Source organism: Apteryx rowi, unplaced genomic scaffold (genome assembly GCF_003343035.1).
Source record: "Apteryx rowi isolate R43461 unplaced genomic scaffold, aptRow1 scaffold_10, whole genome shotgun sequence".
Taxonomy (NCBI): domain Eukaryota; kingdom Metazoa; phylum Chordata; class Aves; order Apterygiformes; family Apterygidae; genus Apteryx; species Apteryx rowi.
The window spans coordinates 4,248,291-4,268,808 of NW_020447197.1; the positions used below are offsets into that span (position 1 = coordinate 4,248,291).

The window sequence follows — 20,518 nt, forward strand, 5'->3', positions numbered from 1 at the left end:
TTTACTTCMAAGTTTTGTTTTGGTTTTCCATCGAGTTAACATCAGTCACAAACACATCCGGAAAGGGCAGTAGGTCACAATGAGGAGGGGAATCGTTATTTTAAAAGCTAATCCCAGTCWCAAGGTCCGTAAGTACCCCACCACGGAAAGTTGTGAGAGCATCAGGGCTGGACCYGGTTCAGCGCCCGCAAATCCTGCAGACTCAAGCAGGGATTTCAGAGGGGAGGAACCAGGTTTTTGGTCCAGATTCACATGGGCTTTTTGTGGGAAAATGYRCTGAAAAGTGCCATCCGCCTGTGGTATGTGCATCTGTAGGTCAGCAGGACAATGCCAACTTTAAATAAGACATTGCAGGGAAGTCCTTATAGAGCTRTTTTTTCCCCACATATATAATCCAAACTTAAACCRTAAAACCCCACTTCCTAGCAGTCTCTCTGATTGACCAAACACAATCTATTTTTTCCTGACTCCTTTGGAAATACCACACTCTGGTGACATATATAGTCAACAGCTGCAAGGGTTTTGTTCGACTAAGATACTAATGAAAAAGTCACTTGAAATCAGGGCACCCATGTACCTACATGCAGAAATGTCATGTTTACACTGAAATAAAGRTTACAACTCTGCTGCATCAAAGAAGGGGCCATTGCTGACTTTACGGGGCCCTGAGAAGAAGCTCTGATTTCATAAACTGCTTTTGCAAATGTCTCAGTTTTCCCACCACAGGTGACTGTTCCTTTCACTCGCAAGCCTTAGATCTATACAATTCATCTGTAGGATAGGGTGCTACCTACACCTATAGAAACTCATGCCTCAAGGTATTTTTTTTAAGCCATCTGTGCCTCAGAATTCCTGAATTTTTTTTTAATTATTATTTATTATTGTTTCCTTTCCTTTATTTTTAACAACAAAATTCCATGCCAAACATCATTAGCACAACGTTAGAGATGCAGGCTTAATAGCTTGAGATTGAGCAAATGCCAGGTACGGCCGCGAGGGCACATCCCGTGTGTGCGCGCTCACCGGAGCGAACAGCCTGGCCTCGCTCTCCGGGATTGCTTCCGAAATGGTGTGCAGTGCTGGAAGTAAACACCGTATCACAGGGCATACGCAGGAATGGTCAGAACTGGAACATACGGCTCTGACTTGGGCATTTCCTGACTTTAAAATGCTGAGCTATGCGACCACAATTTTTTAATAGTTTTTGCATTCAGTTGGTGTAAGTCAGAAGTTCCTGAAACCGAGGCGGTGCTGATCTTAAACTGAGGGGGCTTTTTAGTGCATCTGAACTGCTAATCGATTTTTTTTTTTGAAAAAAATCAGATTTTTAATATTTTTTTCTAATTTATTTTTTCCGTCTTGTACTGATAGTTCTGTTTTGACTTGGTGCTTAGATTCCACATCTGGTCACTGTGAAATCCCAAGGAAGCTCCTTGTCTGGCTCTCAGTCCCTGCATGAACAGCCCGCCAAGGGGATGGCTGGGTTTCAGGAGGCTCTGACGGTGGCCTCTCACCGCCCTGAGATGCCAAGGCAGAACTCGGACCCCACCTCAGAAAACCCTCCTCTGCCCCCTCGCATTGAAAAGTTTGACCGAAGTTCTTGGTTACGGCAGGAGGAAGACATCCCGCCAAAGGTAACATTACCGCTCCTCCCTTTCAGCACGGGAAAGAGGCAGTGCCGGCGCTGCTCCGTAGCCTTGCCCGCTGGCGGAGAAGGTTCTCGAGCCGCAGCGAGTCCCCAGCAAATCCTTTTCTCTCTGCCCGAGGATAAAAATTCATTCTGTTTAAATAGAATTGCAGGAACATAAAATTTGTCATACTCAGTAAGACGGGTCCTTTTAGCTCAGTGCCATGCCTCCAGTTGTAATCAATATTTGATGGAAGACTTGTAAGGGCTCCAGCAGCTTTATACCTCCGTTGACATTATGGCAGCATCTGGCAGTACCTCTTTAATTAAGACTCTTCTGGTCCGGTATTTCGATTGCATTGTTTATACACCTTCATTTTGGATGAATTATAACTTGGCCATTAAAATTCCCCTTACAGTGAATCAGCCCTCAGCCTGGGTGGATTTTTACAGAGGAAAAATTCTACAAATTGATTAGCGACAGCAGGGCAGATAGTATTTGTCCATGATTGAGAGGCAGTTTTTCTTTGGATTAACAAGGAAGTGACTTGCGTTTTTAAGAGCAAAATATCAGCTAATAGGCTCCATGGTGGTGCGTCACATGCGATTTTAATAATATTCTATTTCTGCTACCACCAAGTGATAAGATGCATCAGTGCTTACTTAAGCGGAAAAGCAAGCCAGCAACTCTGAAGACCCAAGCCCCCAAAACCCACTACCTGCAGAGACAGCCGCTTACCTGTGACACCTCTGCTCACACATGATGATCCAGCTCAGTCCTCGGATTGTAGTTGGTGAGAGCCGAAGCAGCCCGTCCTTGCTCTCAGACCCTTGACAGTGATTCTGAAAATCCCTTGGGGTTTAATATTGCCTAGATTGAAAACAACACTGTGTGGTGCTGCTTTTTGCTCGAGTCTTTTGAGAACAACACCTATTTTAATTACAGTAATGCTCTGCTCAGTCAGACCGCGGCTCCTGGTTCTTTCGGGCGCTATGGAGTATATGCCCCTTCATTTGAGGAAACCCCAAGCCATGGAAAGGCTCCCACACCAAACAGCACTTCACGTTTAAAGCCGTTGTATCAGCAGTAGTACACATGAAGTCTGACTTCACATTTTACTGACGAAAATAAATTTGCTGTGGTTGTAACTGGGAACAAAAGGACTGTCACGGGAGCCTGGGCTGGCTGTCTCTGTGGTCCAGTGTCTTGTTTCTGCCAGTGTTTATGACTAGATGCTTCAGAGGAAGGTAAAAGAAACTTCAGAAGTCATGATTGCAGAGCAACCTGCCCATAGGGGGAATTTCTTTTTAATGAATGAGTAAGTTATTGCTAGCTATGATGCAGAATATAAGGCTGTCTCTCTCTCAATCATTTTGGCTTGTCTAACATAACTGTGTGTTTATTCTCCAAAAAAAATACCTGATCCTTTTTTTGCTAACCCTGCTGAGCTTTTGGCCTCTCTATTACCTGGTGCAAGGTATTCCACAGGTGAGTATTGCCGTACCTCTTTCTGGCAGGCTCAAGTACGGTGTGTTTTTCCGCATGACGCTGCTGCGTGTTGGTGCACAGCGATTTCGGAGCTAGGGTGTGACGAGCGGGCGCCGGCGTGCCAGCCGGTGCAGGGCCTGGGCGATGCGCCATGGCGCACGCAGGCTTTGCTTTGATTTGATCGAGAGCATTGAGCGGTTCAGCCTGGATCTTCCCACTTTCAGCCCTCTTGTTTAACCAGCAGTCGACACGTTCTCTCTGCTACTATGTGTGTCATAGCCCATCTAGACACCCTTAAAAGCTCCACAGTGGCTGATGAAATGAACTGCTTTGAGAATTTTATCTTAAAAATTCCACACTGTGTTTTTTGTTAAATTTAGACTACTTATATATGCATATATGAGTGTATAYGTTCAACTTTTGAAAAAAGAAATTCTTTGTTTGGCGGTAAGGGGGCTGCTTTGTGTGTTGCTGAGGGCTTTTCTGCGGGGAGCAGCCCTGCGCTGCGCACCTTTGCAGCTCCTTTCCGTCTCAYGCTCAGGTGGTTCCTTGTAAAAGCCGAGAGCTTTATGTTTTATAATTGCTATAAATATTGCATATCTCTCAGTGGGAAATCAATTATAAATTGAGTCTTAAGGAAATGCTGAAACCCGATCTCTCAGAAGTGTGAGCAGCAGCCTAATTTAGTTGGGCAAACTCAGTAACTGTGACTTTCTTCGTTTCTTTTCCAGGTGCCTCAACGAACCACTTCCATATCCCCYGCTCTGGCAAGGAAGAACTCCCCAGGCAATGGCAGCGCACTGGGACCCCGACTGGGATCCCAGCCGATTCGCGCAAGGTACGGGAGACCGAGGGTGGGGGGCAGAAATAACCCCTCAGCGTTTCCCATAGCTCGTACTGGGTTTCCTCCTCGTGTGCCAGCTCACGAGTCCTGCAAGCAGACCGAGAGCCCTGGTATGCGAGAACAAGAGATTTGCAATACTTCTATTGCAGCCCTAAGCTGTGATGAGCTAGGTTCACATTCGTTAGTATTTTGTRTCACACCCAAGGGCTGGGWCTGTYTGGATTCCTGGTGGTTTTGCTCCCTTCGAGCTGGCCTGAATCTGCTCTTGGATGAYGTGGGGTTTGTAGCTGGATACTGCGCCTGTTGCTGTGGAATTGAACAGAAATTTGGATGATTTAGTGGAAATAGGTCCTGGTTCTCCCAACATCGCCTCTCGTGTGTAGGGGGAACCGTGCCTTACTRAGTCAGCGGGGAGATCTCGGTCCTATAAGTTTCCAACTAGTCAGAGCAGATTTTCACAGGTAAAGCCTGCGTGTGCCGGGACACGCGCTGGTATGCCATGGTGAGAGCCAGATCCTGCTGAGATACAGATCAAGTATTAAATCAGTTTTGACCTCCTAGGACTAGGGTCTTTTCCCAGCTAGTATGCCACTGACATTAAAATGTTACTGGGGAAGACAGAGCAGTAAAGACACTGYAGACAGGTAGATCTCCGGAGAAACCTGTGTTCCATGTAGCTTGGTATGATGGAGCTCTTTGGTTTCCGTTTCTTGCCTTGTCCTTTTAGGGTTAGGTCAAATAGGGAACGCTGGCATATTCGTAGCCATATGCTGTGCACTGTAAGCAGCTTTTCAGCATATGCCTTTTTCTTTCCAGCTGAATGCCTGAATCATGCATCAGCAACCTCGTGTACAGCAGGCAACAGCTAAAGTAGCTGGCAGGGGTAGCAGAAGGAGGAAGGCAAGAATCTTTCTTTTTCTCTCTCTTTTTAAATGAGAGAAGAAAGCATTTGTACCATGAATTTTTTATTTCTCAAGGCTGAAGCATTCTGAGTTCTTGAAAATGCTGTTCTTTGAATTTAATTCTTAAATAGTAATTTAATTTTAATTTTCAGGCTATAGCCTGAAATATAATATAAAATGCAGTAGGATGTTGAACTATGTAGTCCTAGTATGTGAAGGTATTGAGAGTAAAAATGATAATGTGAGACCGTAGGATTCAAGTTGAAGGTTACAGCGTTTCCCTCAGCCTCATCGTCCCAGTCCTGGTCAATGCAGGCAAATACCTAAGTTGCCAGAGTTTTCAAATACATTTCATGAATTAATTTAGTCACCATACAACTTGAGCTGGAAGCCTTCAGTTTGATGAAAGCTGAAAACGATTAGGCAGTGAAAAAGTCCATTAAACTAACTAATCAGTGAAATGATAACATTTATTTCTTTCACAATAATGTAGCATTTCTCGCATTGTCCTTTTTTAACCACCTCTCCTGTTGCTTCTTGATTCTTCCCATGCATAAATGTTAATATGGTAAAAATATGCTTTCTTTTATTTGTAAGACTATTGTAATGACTGGGGGGATATTTCCTTGCACAGAAAGCTACTATCTTGCTTTTATCATTTTAATAAGTGCCCATGTAAATGCAAGATAACACTAAGCAGCAATTCAATGTAATATTCATGTTAGGCCATTTTCAAATGATTCTGCCAATCACCCAGTTATGGCAACGGGGCTTTGCGCAATCCATCCAGTTTGTGCCACTCGGATAGTGTCTGAGCAGCTTTGAATGACACACAGCACACACAGCACACACCTTATATTACTGTTCAGTGCCTTTGATTGCAATTGCATTATGTAATGTGGCAGTATTCCAGCATAATTTTTATGTACACAAGGTCCTAATTGGACTCTATGGAAAAAGTTTTCTGTACATTTTTAACAGAACTTTGAATAATAAGATCACTTAACAGAAATCTTTCATAAAAACAAATTGCATAACTCTGCATGAGTATGTCTTCTGGTGTCGTTTCAGTGCCAAATAAGAATTAATGTCCTAAAGGCATCTGATACCCTGAGAAATATTAGTCACTCTTTGTATATCAAGGACGCTTTTTATTCTAGATTTATGTGTGTTCACAGGGGGGAAAGAAATCAAGGAAGAAAATGCCTGAAGTGGGTAACTCATACAAACTGGAAGTGGCTGAGATAGGAAGCCATGAAAACTAGGAAGTGTGAATAAGTGGCAAAAGTAATCTGCAGCCTTGTTGCAAACTTGAGATTTTTTCTTCACTAAAACATTCCTTTCTCTGTTTAACAGCAAGTTGCAAATTCCTAATTTTAGAATGAATATTAGTTAATGCAAATAAATCCAACATTGCATGTCTGGGGGCTGAAATGGAGTTCTAAGTGAACAGTCTTTTAATTTTTGCTAAATCTGGCAAAACAAAAGAGTAGAGAATTGCTCTAATGATTTTTCTTTGTGGTTATGGTCCAGCTCCATAAAAATGTTGAGTGCCTGATTCTGCGCAGTCACTCAGCTTCCGTGTATTTTAGTAGGGCTTACAGGATCAATAGCTCGAGGAGACAAGACTTCAGCCCTGTCTTCTCCAGCAGAAGAGGTGTCCCCTTACCTTGCATTAGGTGACATTACCTTGCATAACAAACATCAGGCAGAATCCATCAGTGAGAGGCAGGCTGGAGTCTGCATTAAATTAGCAGGTCAGGTGGAGACTGCGGGGGACCCATGACTGTCCCATGGCCCGTTAACACTTGTGGGTTTGCATCTACCTCTGCAGACAGTGTTAGCCTTTACCTTAGAAATGAAGATGCATTGGTGGAGCTTTACAGGCTTCATCAGTTTGCAGTGAGCCTGCAGCTCCTAGATCAGTTAAGCATTTCTGCAAGAGACCATAAGGTCCCTTGGTGATTTTAGAGCTTGTGGAAGCCGTTACCCACAGAGTTGTCTTTGCAAAATGTCTGAGCCTGCACCGTGACGGTGCTTTTTGTCACACTACGTGTGGCCGTGATAAGTCCGCTGTCTCGGGCCAGTTTTGGAAAGAGCTGAAGCTGCTGAGGCGCGCGCGGCACCCGCTGACTCCATCTCCGCTCTGTGCTCCCGCAGCAACCCGGACCTGAGGCGGACGGAGCCCATCATCGAGAGCCCGCTGCAGCGCACCAGCAGCGGCAGCTCCTCCAGCTCCAGCACGCCCAGCTCCCAGCCCAGCTCCCAGGGGGGCTCCCAGCCCGGCTCCCAGGCGGGCTCCAGCGAGCGCAACAGAGTCAGAGGTGAGCTGGCTTTTCCCTTCGAATGTTCGTAGCGCCTGACCTATTTTCGGAGGTCATTTGATAAGCGGGCAGGGCAGGACGTCTCTGATCTCATTTGTGTTTAAGAAAAAAAAAAATTCCAAAGGCTTCATCAGGTAACGGATGTTTTCTGGTTTATCTCTGGGACCAACCTGCCCCTTTGCAACCCAAGCTGGCAGCACTGCCGTGTGCCGAGGCTGGCGACGGCGCTGCCTGCAGAGTGACAGCGTGTCCTGGGGCACTGCCCTCTACTTAAATGTCACAGCGACCTCTAATTTGTCCAAAGGAGACAGGGGTTGCACTGCAGGGTAATAAAGTGAATACCAGCACGCTTTCTATCCCCAAATTGACCCCAAATTCACTTCTTCTGTATGGGTTTCTTTGGGGGTGTTAAAGTTTGGGTGGGGTATGTGGTGGTTTTGGGTTTTGGTTTTTTTTTTGAACTGCATCTCTGCACGAAGCATGAGATGGGAGCAGAGAAATGAATTGGCCTGTAAGCAACTTTCCCTAAAATGCTTTCAGAAGGGAACTGTGTTTACACTGGGTTTATGTTCCCAGCTGAATTGCTACCTAGCATCTTAAAGCCGTTCTTAAAGATCTTCTGTTCCCCCGTTTAATTGCACTAGGAGCTGCTAAAGCACATACAGCCAGTTTATCTGCATTTCTGTCACAGCCATGGAATATAAATCCACAGAGCTGAAGCGCATTAAAACAAATGCTGCATCCATGCTTTGAATTTTTTATGACTTGACTAGAAGGTGACATGTCTGTTGTTGAAATAATCACTTCTCTAGGTAGTCAATAAACGTAACTTATCACCAGTTGTCCTCTTTGGTTTGTTTCTGTTTTTACTAATGAGGAGTCCTGTGACAGATAATCTCCTAGCAATGTCAGATGCTGCAGAGCTGCTGATTTCTCCCGCAGCCTGCTCTTCTGCGGWGTGAATTTGTTCCTGTAGTAGAAGAAGGGCAGTGATGTTGAGAGAGGGCTCTCTGTGGAGGTTGGACCTGGTTATAGACGTGTTGCTAAAGTGAGGGAGACTTGTTGAATCAAGCAGAAAGGCCAAGGAGGGTTTTTGCAGGCAGCAGGAGGGATGGGGGAGAGGTGAGGCCCATGATGTCATGGCCTCCTGAAAGGTTTGAGAAGGGGGAAACCCGCTTTCCCAGGAGAACGGGCACTTTGYGGAGGCGGCATGTGGCAGGGCACGGAGCCTCCCGCCTCGCCGGAGCTGTAATCCCCCACCGCCTCTGCTTTCCTTTTGTGCAGGAAACGTCAAACCAGAAGGGTCACCTGTGCTCCCCCACGAGCCCGCTAAGATAAAACAAGAAGACAACAGAGACGTGACACGACCGAGCCGACCTGCTGTGAGTCTTAAATTATTTCCTGCAGGAATGTTGCCAGCCGGATTGGCCATGTTTCCATTCGGTGCCATAGCACAACCTTGGGGACCCTTAAAAAGAGGCTAGTGCCATTGCTCCTCCAGCTGAGAGACTCGAAACCAACACTCTGGCAAGAGCCTGTGGGAGATGCGAATGCTTAAGAGAGTGCATGATTTCTACCAGCAACCCAAGTCTAGGGGAAAGCACTTAAAGCTGCGATTTAAGATCAAGCAGAGGCTTAAGTGCTTTGCTAGCTTGGGGCTGGCGGTCGCATACGGCGCATTGTTGTGTTCCGGGCTGCACGGCAGGTCCCGCGCAGCCTCGCCGAGGGGTCGCTCCTCGCRGGGGAGGCTGGGCGACCGGCCGCCCAGGGTCCTCACGGTTTACAGACAAACCTGGCAGTGACTTCTGTACSCTCTCCTTTTATTACTCCGCTGGCAAAGGCCCAGCAAAGTCTCACCCAAAGTGTTTCCTTCTGGTTTAATGTTGTTGACGTTTGTATTTTAAAACTGCAGAGTCGGCCTAATAACCTAAATGAATTTCCACTGCTTTCTCTTTTTTAATGTGTATTAATGTTTTGTTGATGTTGTTTTTTCTTTACACTCCACAGCGTTGAGCTAACAATTCTAATTTTATTTCTAACCTGCTTGCCCTTCCTCTGGCTTTTTCCTGTCCCGATCTGTTTCCTCTGATGCTGATTAATCTTCCCTTACTCACAGAGCTATAAGAAAGCTATAGATGAGGTTAGTGATATCTTTTCTCAGTGGGTCATGCCTATGCAAGGTTGCCTAGTTAGCGCTTAATATCAAACCGGGTTTTCTTGGTGCTGCCATTCAAAAAGGTGGTAATGCAGTCTTTTCAGACTGAAAGATTGTGTTTCAGCGTAGCGGGCCTGCCTGAGGGGAGGGAGATGGATCGGTCGGTCTGTTCTGCTCAGACGTGGGCTGTGTGAAACCCACTTGCAGGCCACTTGCATGGCGAGAAGTACGTGAACTCTCACGCGCAGGGCAAATCGTGTTACTGTCGTTCTGCATATCTGAAAGTGAAAGACCAAGAACAGCATTTTCTTACGCTAATGGAAGGGATGCGGACAGACTGTGCGGCACATCAAATTCTGCTCTCAGCTGCAGCCCACGGGAGCCCATTGATTTCAGTGGGAAGATTGAGCTATRTTGAAACGCAATTCAGACCTAATTCAAATGAAGGCACTTGGCAAGTAGAAGAAAACAGAGTAGTGGAATACAGTGATTAATTCATTGCTATGAACCAGACCATCAGCTGCAAAGAGAGAGTCCCTGGAGCTATCTTGGTTTGCACCAGCTGAGAATCTCACCCTCATGTTGCAGATGCTCTTCACCACCGGTCACCAGTGTAGGTGGATGTGTAACTCGCAGGACAGACACGGAAATTCATAATTACCCAGGTGGCACACTGCGCAAGGGGGTGATCTTAGCTGTCCCAAACTGTTGCCTTTCTTCCCGGTGCTGGCGTTTTACAGTGACGACTGTTTCTGGCTGGAATCAGAGCCACTGTCAAACCAGAAGCCCAAGCGAGTTCTTGCTGGAAGCAGCAGGGCCATGTTTGGCCAGGCTYGCTCGGCTGCTGCCTCCGCCGAGTTCAATGAGATTGCAGAGAGAGTAAGTTGATACTGTCCATGCACGGTGCGGTCCAGATCTTGAGAAGTGTTTCAGACATTTTCATTTTTCCCATGCCAAGGTTTTATTGCATGTGTCTAAAAATTACAGCCTGGTAGAAAGTAGAGGGAGAGGGACAGGGATGGACAATAACAATGTTTGGAGTAGGAGATCAGTGATATCCTGTTGAGATTTGCTGCTGGGTAGAAAACTGTATGAACTTAGTATGAACAGAATAAGCTTGCTGAGCTCATTCTGAGATGAAAAAAGCTGTTTCTCCCTAATTAATAGGTGTGAGGGCAGATATCTCAGAACATGGGGTCTCTCATCCCCAGACAACAGCTAGACTGGCGTGTCTGATGCCAAATGGGGAAGAGTTTGCAGGCAGGTTGTTGGGGACCTGAGAATGGGGTCTGAACCAGCATGGGCTGTGGGTGCTGTCTGGCTCTTGCTAGAAAATCTGTATGAAGAGCAAGGTTTGAGGCAGCATCGGTTAAAAATTGCRTGGTCAGAGTCCATGCAGAATCCTTTAGGGGATGTAGCAGGAGCTTGCCCCTCCAGACGGACAGTATAACGCCTGCCTTTGCATACCAATGTCCTTTTAAAATGATTATGGTGCCACACAGTATTCCTGGAAAATTATTGAGGTTCTGCACATGGACTTCGTTACTGTGTTTGACTGGGTCTTGAAGACTTCTCCATCTTCCCATTTCATAAGAAACACCTATCTTAGCTTCCAAATTCCCCTATTATCACCCTTGTAACTGCACTACAATGGCATTTAGATAATTGGGTTAAATGTAAAAGTTTCAAAACTAGTGTTAATGTGAAGGACATTGATTGGCGATACTAGTCTTAGTCTGTCCTATTAAAACAGTAGAGTCCTGAATTAGGACATTTTTACCATATGATTATATTTTAAAATATGTGCACAGCTGATGATGGTGAATTTTTAAATGTTCATGGGAAAAAAATAAACCTTCTTGAGCTAGTATTTAACTTGTCTCCCATGTGCTTTAATGTGCACACACCTCTCTTAACTGTGCAGCGGTCATTGAAAGCCCCGGTATCAGCAGCCTCTCCTGCGGGCTGTTTGCTGTAAAAAGTAAAATATATGGAAGAAGGAAAACAATGTGCTGGTTAGCTAATATGTTCTCTTGGATAAAACTTTAGCGCTGGAGTTTGGTTAATGAGGTTGTTTGTTAAGGAAAAAGCACATAAATCAGTATCTAAATAGACGCAGCCTGTATGTTAAATTCGAGTTTAATRAGCTATATGATTTTGGAAACCAAACTGACTTGATTCCAGCAAATATTAAATCTAAGGAAGTCTTTGCAATTAGAAGTAATTAAAGAGCACAGATACTGCTAACTTATGTATTATGTCRCCTTCAGTAATAACATTTCAAACACATTTGGAGCTACAGAGCGCTTGCTTTCTAGTTGTCAGATTGTTTTTGGTCCAAGAGCAAGTCAGTGAAGCCACTTAATCCTACAAAGTGCTCATTATCTAGCGAAAATGATAGCATCGGAGAATTAACCATCCTGAGGCAAAGCTTTAAGTAGAAAATATGAGTTATCTGATGATATTGCCTGGGACTATTATTGCTATTATAACTTCCAAATTAGTTATTAAAAACTAATTAAGCTGATTTTTAAAATATTTGGCTAACTATCTTCTAGCGATGACTGCAGAAGGCTGATAACGTGCGTACATTAATCAGCTCTCTGCCTGATGGAAGGGTTTCAGCAAGCCCACGCTTTTCTGACACGCAGGAGAAGAGCTGCGCGTGTGCTGGGACGTCTGCGTTTCGTCGCAGCGCTGCCGGTCGCACCCTTACTCYCTGAGCAGTCGCGTTCAGTTCGGTGGTGAGGTCTGCGCGGGGACGGGGGAGAGGAATCAGGATGGGATCCCGGCGTCAGGAAGGGACCCCGGCGTCCCCCAGCCCGGCCCCGGCGTCGAGAGCAGCCTGGGGCAGCCCGCAGACGCTCTTTGGGCGCACRGACGAGCTGGCTGGGTGCACCGAGCGTGCCCGGTCTCTGCCGGCAGCGCGGGCTGGGCGCACGTCAGCCCTCGCAGCGGGTTAGGAGCTCGGCTGCCAGAAATGCCGTCTCTGCCCTAGCTGAAGTCTCTGCCAGCCGCTGTGAGCGGTGGGAAGGACTGCAGTTTTGTAGCCCTGGTGAACTTTGCTTAGATGTGGAAGATGCAAAGAAGACGCCTCACTTTCCATAGTTAGTGCAGGAAGCTCAATTGCGATTTCGAGAGGCCCTTGCTCAGTCTTCTCGTAAAGGCCTTTGCAAAGTTGCAAAAGCTCCGAGCCAAATCAAAGGAAAGCGTTCGGCTAAGAGCGTGTTTTGTGCTCTAAACTGAGAGCATTGTTAGGCTGTTCGAATTTCATTGACTTATTTAGGAACAGAAACAATCGTGTCACAGAAGCTGCTGCAGCATTAATTAACGTAATTAGTTGTCGTGACTGCAGATTTGACTGTGTTTCAATCCCAAACATGTTGGCATCAAAAATAACTCTTTAAATACCATGTTCTCTCTTTAATCCTGATAAAGAGCCTTTCCTTAAAGTTGCAGAGAGCGTTTTGATTTGGAGCGGCATACATGATACCTGCCAGCCAGGTTTGCTGTGAAGCAGAGATCGATTTCTCTTCTTAAAATAGATTTTTTTCTGCATACCAATATTTATGGGTCTGGTGCAAAGCCTTCTGATGTCCGTGGGAGACTCTCCTTTGCTTCAGTGGACTTTGAACCACACCTTAACATCAAGCCACGCACCCGGGGCCCTGCTCTTTAGCATGCACCGAATTTCTTAGCTGCTGTTCAGAGCGTGGATATAATGAGGCACTTGAATAATAAGTTTTTATAGAGGATTAAAATTGCTCCTCACGTTTCTTCTCTTGCCATGTGGAAAATGTTGGAGAGGAGAGGGAAAGACGGGATTTCCAGATGGCGCAGCCAGCCAAACTGGAAGGGTGTTTGCCCAAAACACGTGCGTGGTTACCTCGGTTCGGTACCCCGGGCGGAGCGAGCCGGTGTGGCGCGGCCGGAGCCCGGCAGGGCATACCTGGGAGCAGAATGGGGTTGTCCACGTGCCCTGCGAGCCGTCAGCCCCACCGCGCTCCGGGGGCAATCACCTTCCTTTTAATTTCAATGATGGATCGTTCATGAGAATTTCTCATTGCAGCAGCCACAGCGCGGTGTGACTTGAGGGCAAATTTAAATGTCAATAAAACGTTGTGTTTGATTTGTGCAGAATTAGGGATAAATGATTACTCCACTCGAAGCAACGAGTGCTTCATTTTAGGTTCTAATCCAAATGACACAACAGAGCTTATTATGTCCTTAAGAATAACCAATAACTGCAGTACAAATTGCTTGCAAAATATTACTGATTCGTGATTAAAAATAAACTGGGTTTCCATCTCAGCAATAGAAGTTTTTTCATCGTTTTCTTCCAATGTCGACGGGATAGATTTTAGAGAACTCCCTTTACAAATGTAGTTAATACTGCTCTAGTCGCTCTGCTGGAACGGGAAACTGGAAATTTGTGGAATGCAGTAAAGAGAGAATATGGCCATAAGACAACTGTGGAATTTAGTATTTTTCAATGAGTTTCTTTCTCCCTAATCCTTTATCTCTGACCGAATGCACTGATGGCTACCTCGGTCACTAATATAGGGAGAAATGGTAAGACTGGCAATTGCGATGCTGTGTTCGTCATGTGCATGTGTTGTGCAACGGAGTACTCTAACCCATTCTAATTAGAGCTCTCATGCTTTTTTGCCCTACTGCTTCCCCCTGCATTGCTATAAAAGCATGTAAGATAACAAAAAGTCTATTTTCTACACGGTGCCTGCAATGTTCCTTGTTTTGAAATAACAGTGTCTATTTTATATGACTGTCGGGTCTCAGGCCTCATCAAAGTCATGGTAAACTGAAAACTGAAACTGAAAACTGGAAAATTTCTAATAGGTTTTGGGACTGTTCCTATCTTTTTCTCGTTTCAAKTTTTTTGGTTTTTTTTCTCTTAGCTTGTAGGCTGTCACATTTCATATAAAGTGCTTAATGGCTCCCACTGCAGGAATTTTTTTTAATGATTTTATTTATTTATTTTTAATCCTGTGGCTGACTCAGAGCCRTGACTCACAAGTCTCGCCGATGGCAGTGCTGCAGCGCGCGGGGTGCTTCGCCATGGACGCCCCGTCACGGCCTCGCAGCCGCTGCCCGGCCGCGCAGGCTGATCACGGAAGCAGCTCCTGAGCTGGGGATTGCACCCCTCCGTGGGAGATGCTCTCATTGCTTTCTTCCCAAATGCATTTATTACAGAATAAATACAATTTATGGGGTCTCTCTGAGAAGTCTGAAAGAAAGAAAAGCCTGCAGGAGAAATTCTCCAAGCCTGTCTTTGAAATTACATTGTTTTCCAGTTTACTATGATGGTGACTGAACTTCACCTTTTCCAATAAGTATACTTTTGTCGTGTATATACATAAGTGTGTATATATATACACATACACATTCCAAACAGAAAAAGAACAGGTTGGCTATTGATTTTTCAGTGAGCATAAATCAGTTTTGTTTTGTTTAATAAATGCTACATGCTACAAACATTGTCTTACGTTTGTCTCATGTTTGTAACGACTCTGTACAGCTATTTCTTGTTGCTCGTGCTGTTAGCATTGGCTTTCGAAGAGATGTGTGTTGATGTTTTCCTTGCCTTAAATATAATAGCCATTGGTTTCTTGTTTTCTTGCCCCCATCCCCTTTAGGATCTGACAGCCTTAGCCAAAGAGCTGAGGGAGCTGCGCATCGAGGAGACCAATCGCCCTCTGAAGAAGGTGACCGACTACTCCTCCTCCAGCGAGGAGTCAGAGAGCAGTGAGGAGGAAGAGGAGGATGGTGAAAATGAGACGCACGATGGGACTGTGCCCGTCAGCGACATCCCGAGGCTGATGTAAGAAGCCGTTTCTTCGGGGGGCACGTGGTGAAGCTGCTGGGTGTTCACTATCTGGAGATGCAACGACTGTGAGAGGTGTCCAAAGCGCATGTGGCAGGGCACGAGCAAGCTGCGAGGCAGCCGCTGGCAGCCTCCAGAGCCTGCTCCTCGCTTTCGGCTGCTTTCGGAACCTCCTTTCCCTCAGTTTTCTCATTTCTAAAACTGGAATAATCGTGTTACTTTTCCTAACATTGGTAGCAATGGTTGGAAGGGGCTGCAAGCTCCTCGCACAAAAGTTCCCGCAGAAGTACAGTGCGCTGTTGTTTGACGCGCTTTGGTTTTGCCAGTCCGGTCGTATGCTTTGATACGAGGCAGGCAAGGCTGCGGTACCCGGCAGCGGGGTGCACAGACCTCCCCGTTTTCCTATGTTCGAGCCATTCCCACGCACGGGGTCCCTGTGGGCTCCCATCTCTAACGAGGCTGGGAACTGCCTGTGCGTTCCCAGCTCCCTCGCGGTCCTCTGGGTGTTGGCAAGGAGGCGTGCACGGGGATGGCGTGTTAAAAAGTGAATCATTTCACATTGGTTGAAAGCCACCAGCGTGTAAGGCTTTTAAATGCAGAGTAACAGGTCTCAGCAGCAACTTCCTAACAGCCATCGACCTTTTTTGGCGCACAGGCAAGGCTGGGTCATCCAGGCTCAGTTTATCGTTTGCTTTTGATTTCATTTGAATTATATTTAAGCAGCTGGTCTGCTAATAAGAACGGAGGGTGCTCACTACCTGTGCCATCCACTCGCTGGCAATCCTAAAATTTAGTATCTTTTAAGAATCAATTGCAGTCTCTGTCTTGTCATATGAGCACAGAAATAAACTCAACACATCCCATGGCACTCCGGTGTCCGTTGGTACTGGGTCCCACAAAGAGACTGGCAATGTTTTTATACAGAATGTTTGTATTAAAAAAGGTTAAATTCTCATATGGACTGATACCACACCACATTATGAATCGCTCCTCCAGACATTTTGCCATAATGTTTCTGTAAAAATCAGCCTCTTAGGTTGTTACAGGAGAAAGCCAGAGCAGAGCTAGGTCAAATTGGGTCCTTGAACGTAAGTGTACATCTGCCATTGAGTTTGGTTTTGCCAAATTTGGAGAGACTGCAGAAGGAGGTGGTTTTAAAAGCGGTGTTCAGTGTAGGCCACCAAAGCGGAGTTCCCTAGTTTTGTGCTCTCTTTTGTATCTCTGATGTTACTCATCTTCTTCTAGTGGGTCTTTTACGTTAACATCAGAAAACCTGTATTTTCTGCCTCTCCATCTCTTGACTTCAGGGCTAAATCATAGCTTAGGGCTACATTTCACCTGAAAAACAGAGGGGAGAGCTCCAGGACAGAGCTTGTACTCCTGCCTGCACCTCCTCCGAGCCCCATCCCCTTCACCTGCGTGTTTGTATCACGGCAGGAGGAAGTATCACGGCAAGCCCGGCCCCGCTGCCGTGGCTCCTTGGTGGCATTCCCTCTCCGCTGGGCGATGCCGCTGTGTGCTGAGTAGAGCCAGGACGTTTAATTTAGGCCCTGGTGACATGGGAAGCCTAAGCAAGCCCACATTAGGCTTCAGATCTGGTCTTCAAATCAGGTGGCAAAAAACCCGCCCTGTATTTGTAAAGAGTTGTTCTCTGATGTGTCGGATCCTCCAGTGCATTGTTCCCCTTTCACAGGTCGAGATGAGGAATAGGGATTGTGGCTCTTTTTTTAGCTTTCTTAAAAAAGAAATGATGCCAGGTAGAGCAGAGCTACGGCTCCTCGTTACCTAATAGGCAGTGCTCCTGCTAGTGCACCGTGGGAGGAAAAAGGCCTTTTTCTTTGTGGCTCTGTGCTTTGTCTGTAGTATCTTGACCAGACCCTGATGCTGTCTTCTGACAACAGGAATAATTTCCTTATACACTTGGGTGATAAAATCTATTCTAAGGTTTTCAGTAAATCATGACAACAGTTTATTATTACAATTGCACTTTATAACTTCAGAGGAGCCCAGGACAGTTTCACTAGGGAATAAACCTAAGCACAGAAACCACAAATCTCAGATTCACAGAATACTTAAGGGAAGGTACATATGTGCCGAAGAAAGACTCATCACCTACTCGTCGTCAGATGTGACCCCATCTGAGCCTTTTGTGGTTACACTAACCCTGAGGAAGCACATGTCCGGTAGCAAAGTGCAGAAATCTTGACAGGACCCTGGGCAGGGGACCCTCCTGCGAAGACAGACGTGTCTGCTTATTCTTGGTGGAAATGAGAGTAACAGCAGACATGCTGCAGCTTTGGCTCAAACAGTAGGTCATCCCCTTGCAGTGTTCTCCGCTCGTGCTCCCTGCTGCAGGGGTTTCCACTGCACGCAGGGAAATGTCTGTCCCTGGGGCGCCTGGCACCATTTACGCAACGCAAGATTGTAATAGGTGAGCAAAGAGAGACAGAGCTTAGCAGGCACCTAGTGAAACCACACCAAAACCTACTTCTTTACTGCTCTTCCTATGAGACACAAAGAAGCCTCACCCTTGCTTGAAATAATACTGTATTGAAAGATTTTCAATCAAGTCTAGCAAGCATATCTCTGTCCCTAATGCTTTTCCTTTCTGTCCTCAGACCCACGGGAATTCCTGGAAGCAATGAGCCGTACAACCTGGGAATGGTGACGACTCATGGTCTGGAGACATCCCATGCAGATACGTTTAGCAATATTTCAAGGGAAGGGACTTTAATGGTGAGGGAGGTAAGTTGTAAAACAAACATTTCCATGGAGCATCTTCAGGAGGTTTTGTCCATGTAAGCACAAGAAGTAACTGTGCTGTGTATCCGGAACACAAAATGACTGAGTAAATTGTGCTCGTTAATGACCTCGCAAGGCAATTTACACTCTGAGCAAATGTGACAAGCGCAAATGTTTCTCAGAACTACAAACAGCAGTGAATAGTAATACCGTGGCACAATGGAGTGGATTCTGCTGTAAATTACTCTGCTGTAATCCCAAAATAGCTCCAGGCAACAGAAGTTATCTTCAGTTTACAGCATTTATTTAGTATGTTTGGAATCTGGCCCAAAGTTTCTGTTCTTTTCAACCTTTACCACCACTTAGCTATCAGAGGCGTCCAGCTGACGTAGGGCAGCTGCAGGCATTTACTTGAACGCTGGTTGCAGTGCGCTGGTGCTGTTCAGGGAGGGCCAAGCACCTGCTCCCCAGCAGCCCAAGGAAGGCAGCTCGTTCAAGAGATTTGTTATAACATGGGGCTGACGTTGTGTTTCGAATTTGGGGGGTACAGAAGGTGCGTCAGGTAAGTTGTTTCCTCCTCCCTCCACCTTTGCCACTTGAGGGTGCTGAGAATTTGACAGCAGCATGGACGGGGCTATGCCCCGTGCGCTGCACATCGCAGCCCCCGGCACCTCTTCATGGCACACCGCGGTGCCTGCTCAGGCGCCTCTTTAATAACACATATTCGTAGCAGCTGTCTGGGGAGCTCTGCAAGACGCCCAGGGCTCTCCAAGAAGGTCTCCAGCGCGAGTTGTCAGGTCTAGGGAGATGGTTGGGTTTGTTGGCTATCAGTGGAGAGTCTGTGGGAGAGAAGGGAACTGAATAAGATTCTGACTTGGATAGAGTATTTACCTAAAAATGTCTATGGAGGAAGCTTTTCTCTGCAGAGACGTGTAACTCTTGTTGACTGTAAGGGGAAATTTGCACACAGAGCACGATAAGAGTAGTTGTGCTAACGTGTGCAGGGGAAGCGCTGATGCTGTTCACTGCTGTTTTGTGGTACAGAAACATGCCATGGGGCTGTGTTAGCATTTGCGAATCCTGCAGCCAGGCTACTTGCCACTGTAGCTTTGAAAAGCCGTTAAAGCTAACGCTGATCACAGGGTCAGATTCTGCTGTCAGCCCTGTCACTGGCCGGTGTCACCGGTCTGGGGAGCAGAGCTGGCCATGGCGTGGCCATGGGATTGGCACCCATGGTGGCAAGACCAGAATCTGGCCGGAGATCCCTTTTTCAAAACAATGGTGATCAGGCTTCTCCTCTTACTGTAATGTGCCTAATTACTCTGGATTGACTTTGTGATTAATCCTGTCTTTATTTCTCCTGGGGGGTTGGCTTGATCTGATCTGCTGCTTGCCAGATTGCATGGGGATGGAAACAGCAGAGAGGGTCCTTGTGCTGTGCTTGCTTCAGGAACTGGGTGACTGCAATCGACTTGGTTTTGGGTTTTTTCTCCTCTTTTTCTCTTTTTTTCCCCCCTCTCTTTCTTCCTCATGCCTTGTGTCTCTGCAGACCTCTGGTGAAAAAAAGCGTTCAGGCCACGCAGCCAGCAATGGCTTTGCAGGCCACATCAATCTGCCTGATCTGGTGCAGCAGAGCCACTCGCCTGCAGGCACACCGACCGAGGCCCTGGGCCGAGGCTCCACGCATGCGCAAGACATGGACTCGGTGCCTGAAGTAGGTGGTGGGGGCTCTTCCTTTTCCTTTGCATTGCTTTACAAGAGTATTAACACCTCTGTCTGATGAAGGGGCTTTCTCACTTTTTTCCTTGACTTTCTTTGCTCTTCTCTCTCTTTGTCTCCAATCCATGTGGATGATTGTGAGTCTAGTGGAAATAAAAGGGGATATGTTGGATTATTCATATATTGGTATATGTTTGGTGCAAGTTTGTACCAGACCTAATCTCAAGCCACCACCTGTTTCTTTGGTAATGATGGCTTGAGTGCTGCCAACATATGTGGAAATCCCGATCTTTTGGCACTTGGAAATACAAGAAGAACGTGACACCCAGTGATGCCATGGACTTCATCTGGGCCAGGCTTCTGCCTGTTGCCATCTCTGATACTTAACAGGACCTGAAAGGTTAACAGAATTACTMAGTCAAAAAAGTTCTGTATAGTTCTTCAGGCTAAAAAAGTTTTGCACACCCTTAAAATTGTGCGTTTCTAGTCATGGCAGAGTAGTTCTTCCTGGTAGCTGTTTTATAGGGACATGGTTGAACGTAATCTTTTTACAGAACATAAAAAGTCCTAACAAGCACAAGATGTTACACATAAGACAAGTGAATTGGTGTGTCTTGCTTACCATTACCGACCAGGGGGATCATGCATATTTTCCTCTGTTTTCCCATGAAAAATCAACCCATTTTGTGTTAAATAAGCTAGTTTATTTTGTTTTTTCTTTTCTTTTTGTTGAACACACGTTAAAAGTTCTGTCATCTTGTTCTCTTTTATGGGTATGATGCACCCATTTCGTGGTTTACTTTCCTAGCAGTATAAAAATTGCTTGAAATTGTGCATTGATAAAATATAAGAACAGATGGTGCATGACTTGACC

General features: G+C 46.0%; 1 protein-coding gene across 3 annotated transcripts in view; it reads left to right on the forward strand.

Annotated features, from left to right (window-relative positions):
* The window catches only part of TNIK (TRAF2 and NCK interacting kinase), a 171,207-nt gene that overhangs the window by 134,626 nt on the left and 16,063 nt on the right, over positions 1-20,518 (forward strand). Inside the window, exons 15-21 of one of the 3 annotated variants that reach the window (XM_026060818.1) lie at positions 1,395-1,634; positions 3,848-3,954; positions 7,023-7,186; positions 8,471-8,568; positions 14,996-15,180; positions 17,802-17,928; positions 19,475-19,639. In XM_026060818.1, coding sequence (XP_025916603.1) covers positions 1,395-1,634; positions 3,848-3,954; positions 7,023-7,186; positions 8,471-8,568; positions 14,996-15,180; positions 17,802-17,928; positions 19,475-19,639 — 1,086 coding nt within the window. The remainder of the gene's footprint in view (positions 1-1,394; positions 1,635-3,847; positions 3,955-7,022; positions 7,187-8,470; positions 8,569-14,995; positions 15,181-17,801; positions 17,929-19,474; positions 19,640-20,518) is intronic. The other 2 variants (XM_026060826.1, XM_026060835.1) reach the window with 2 other exon arrangements.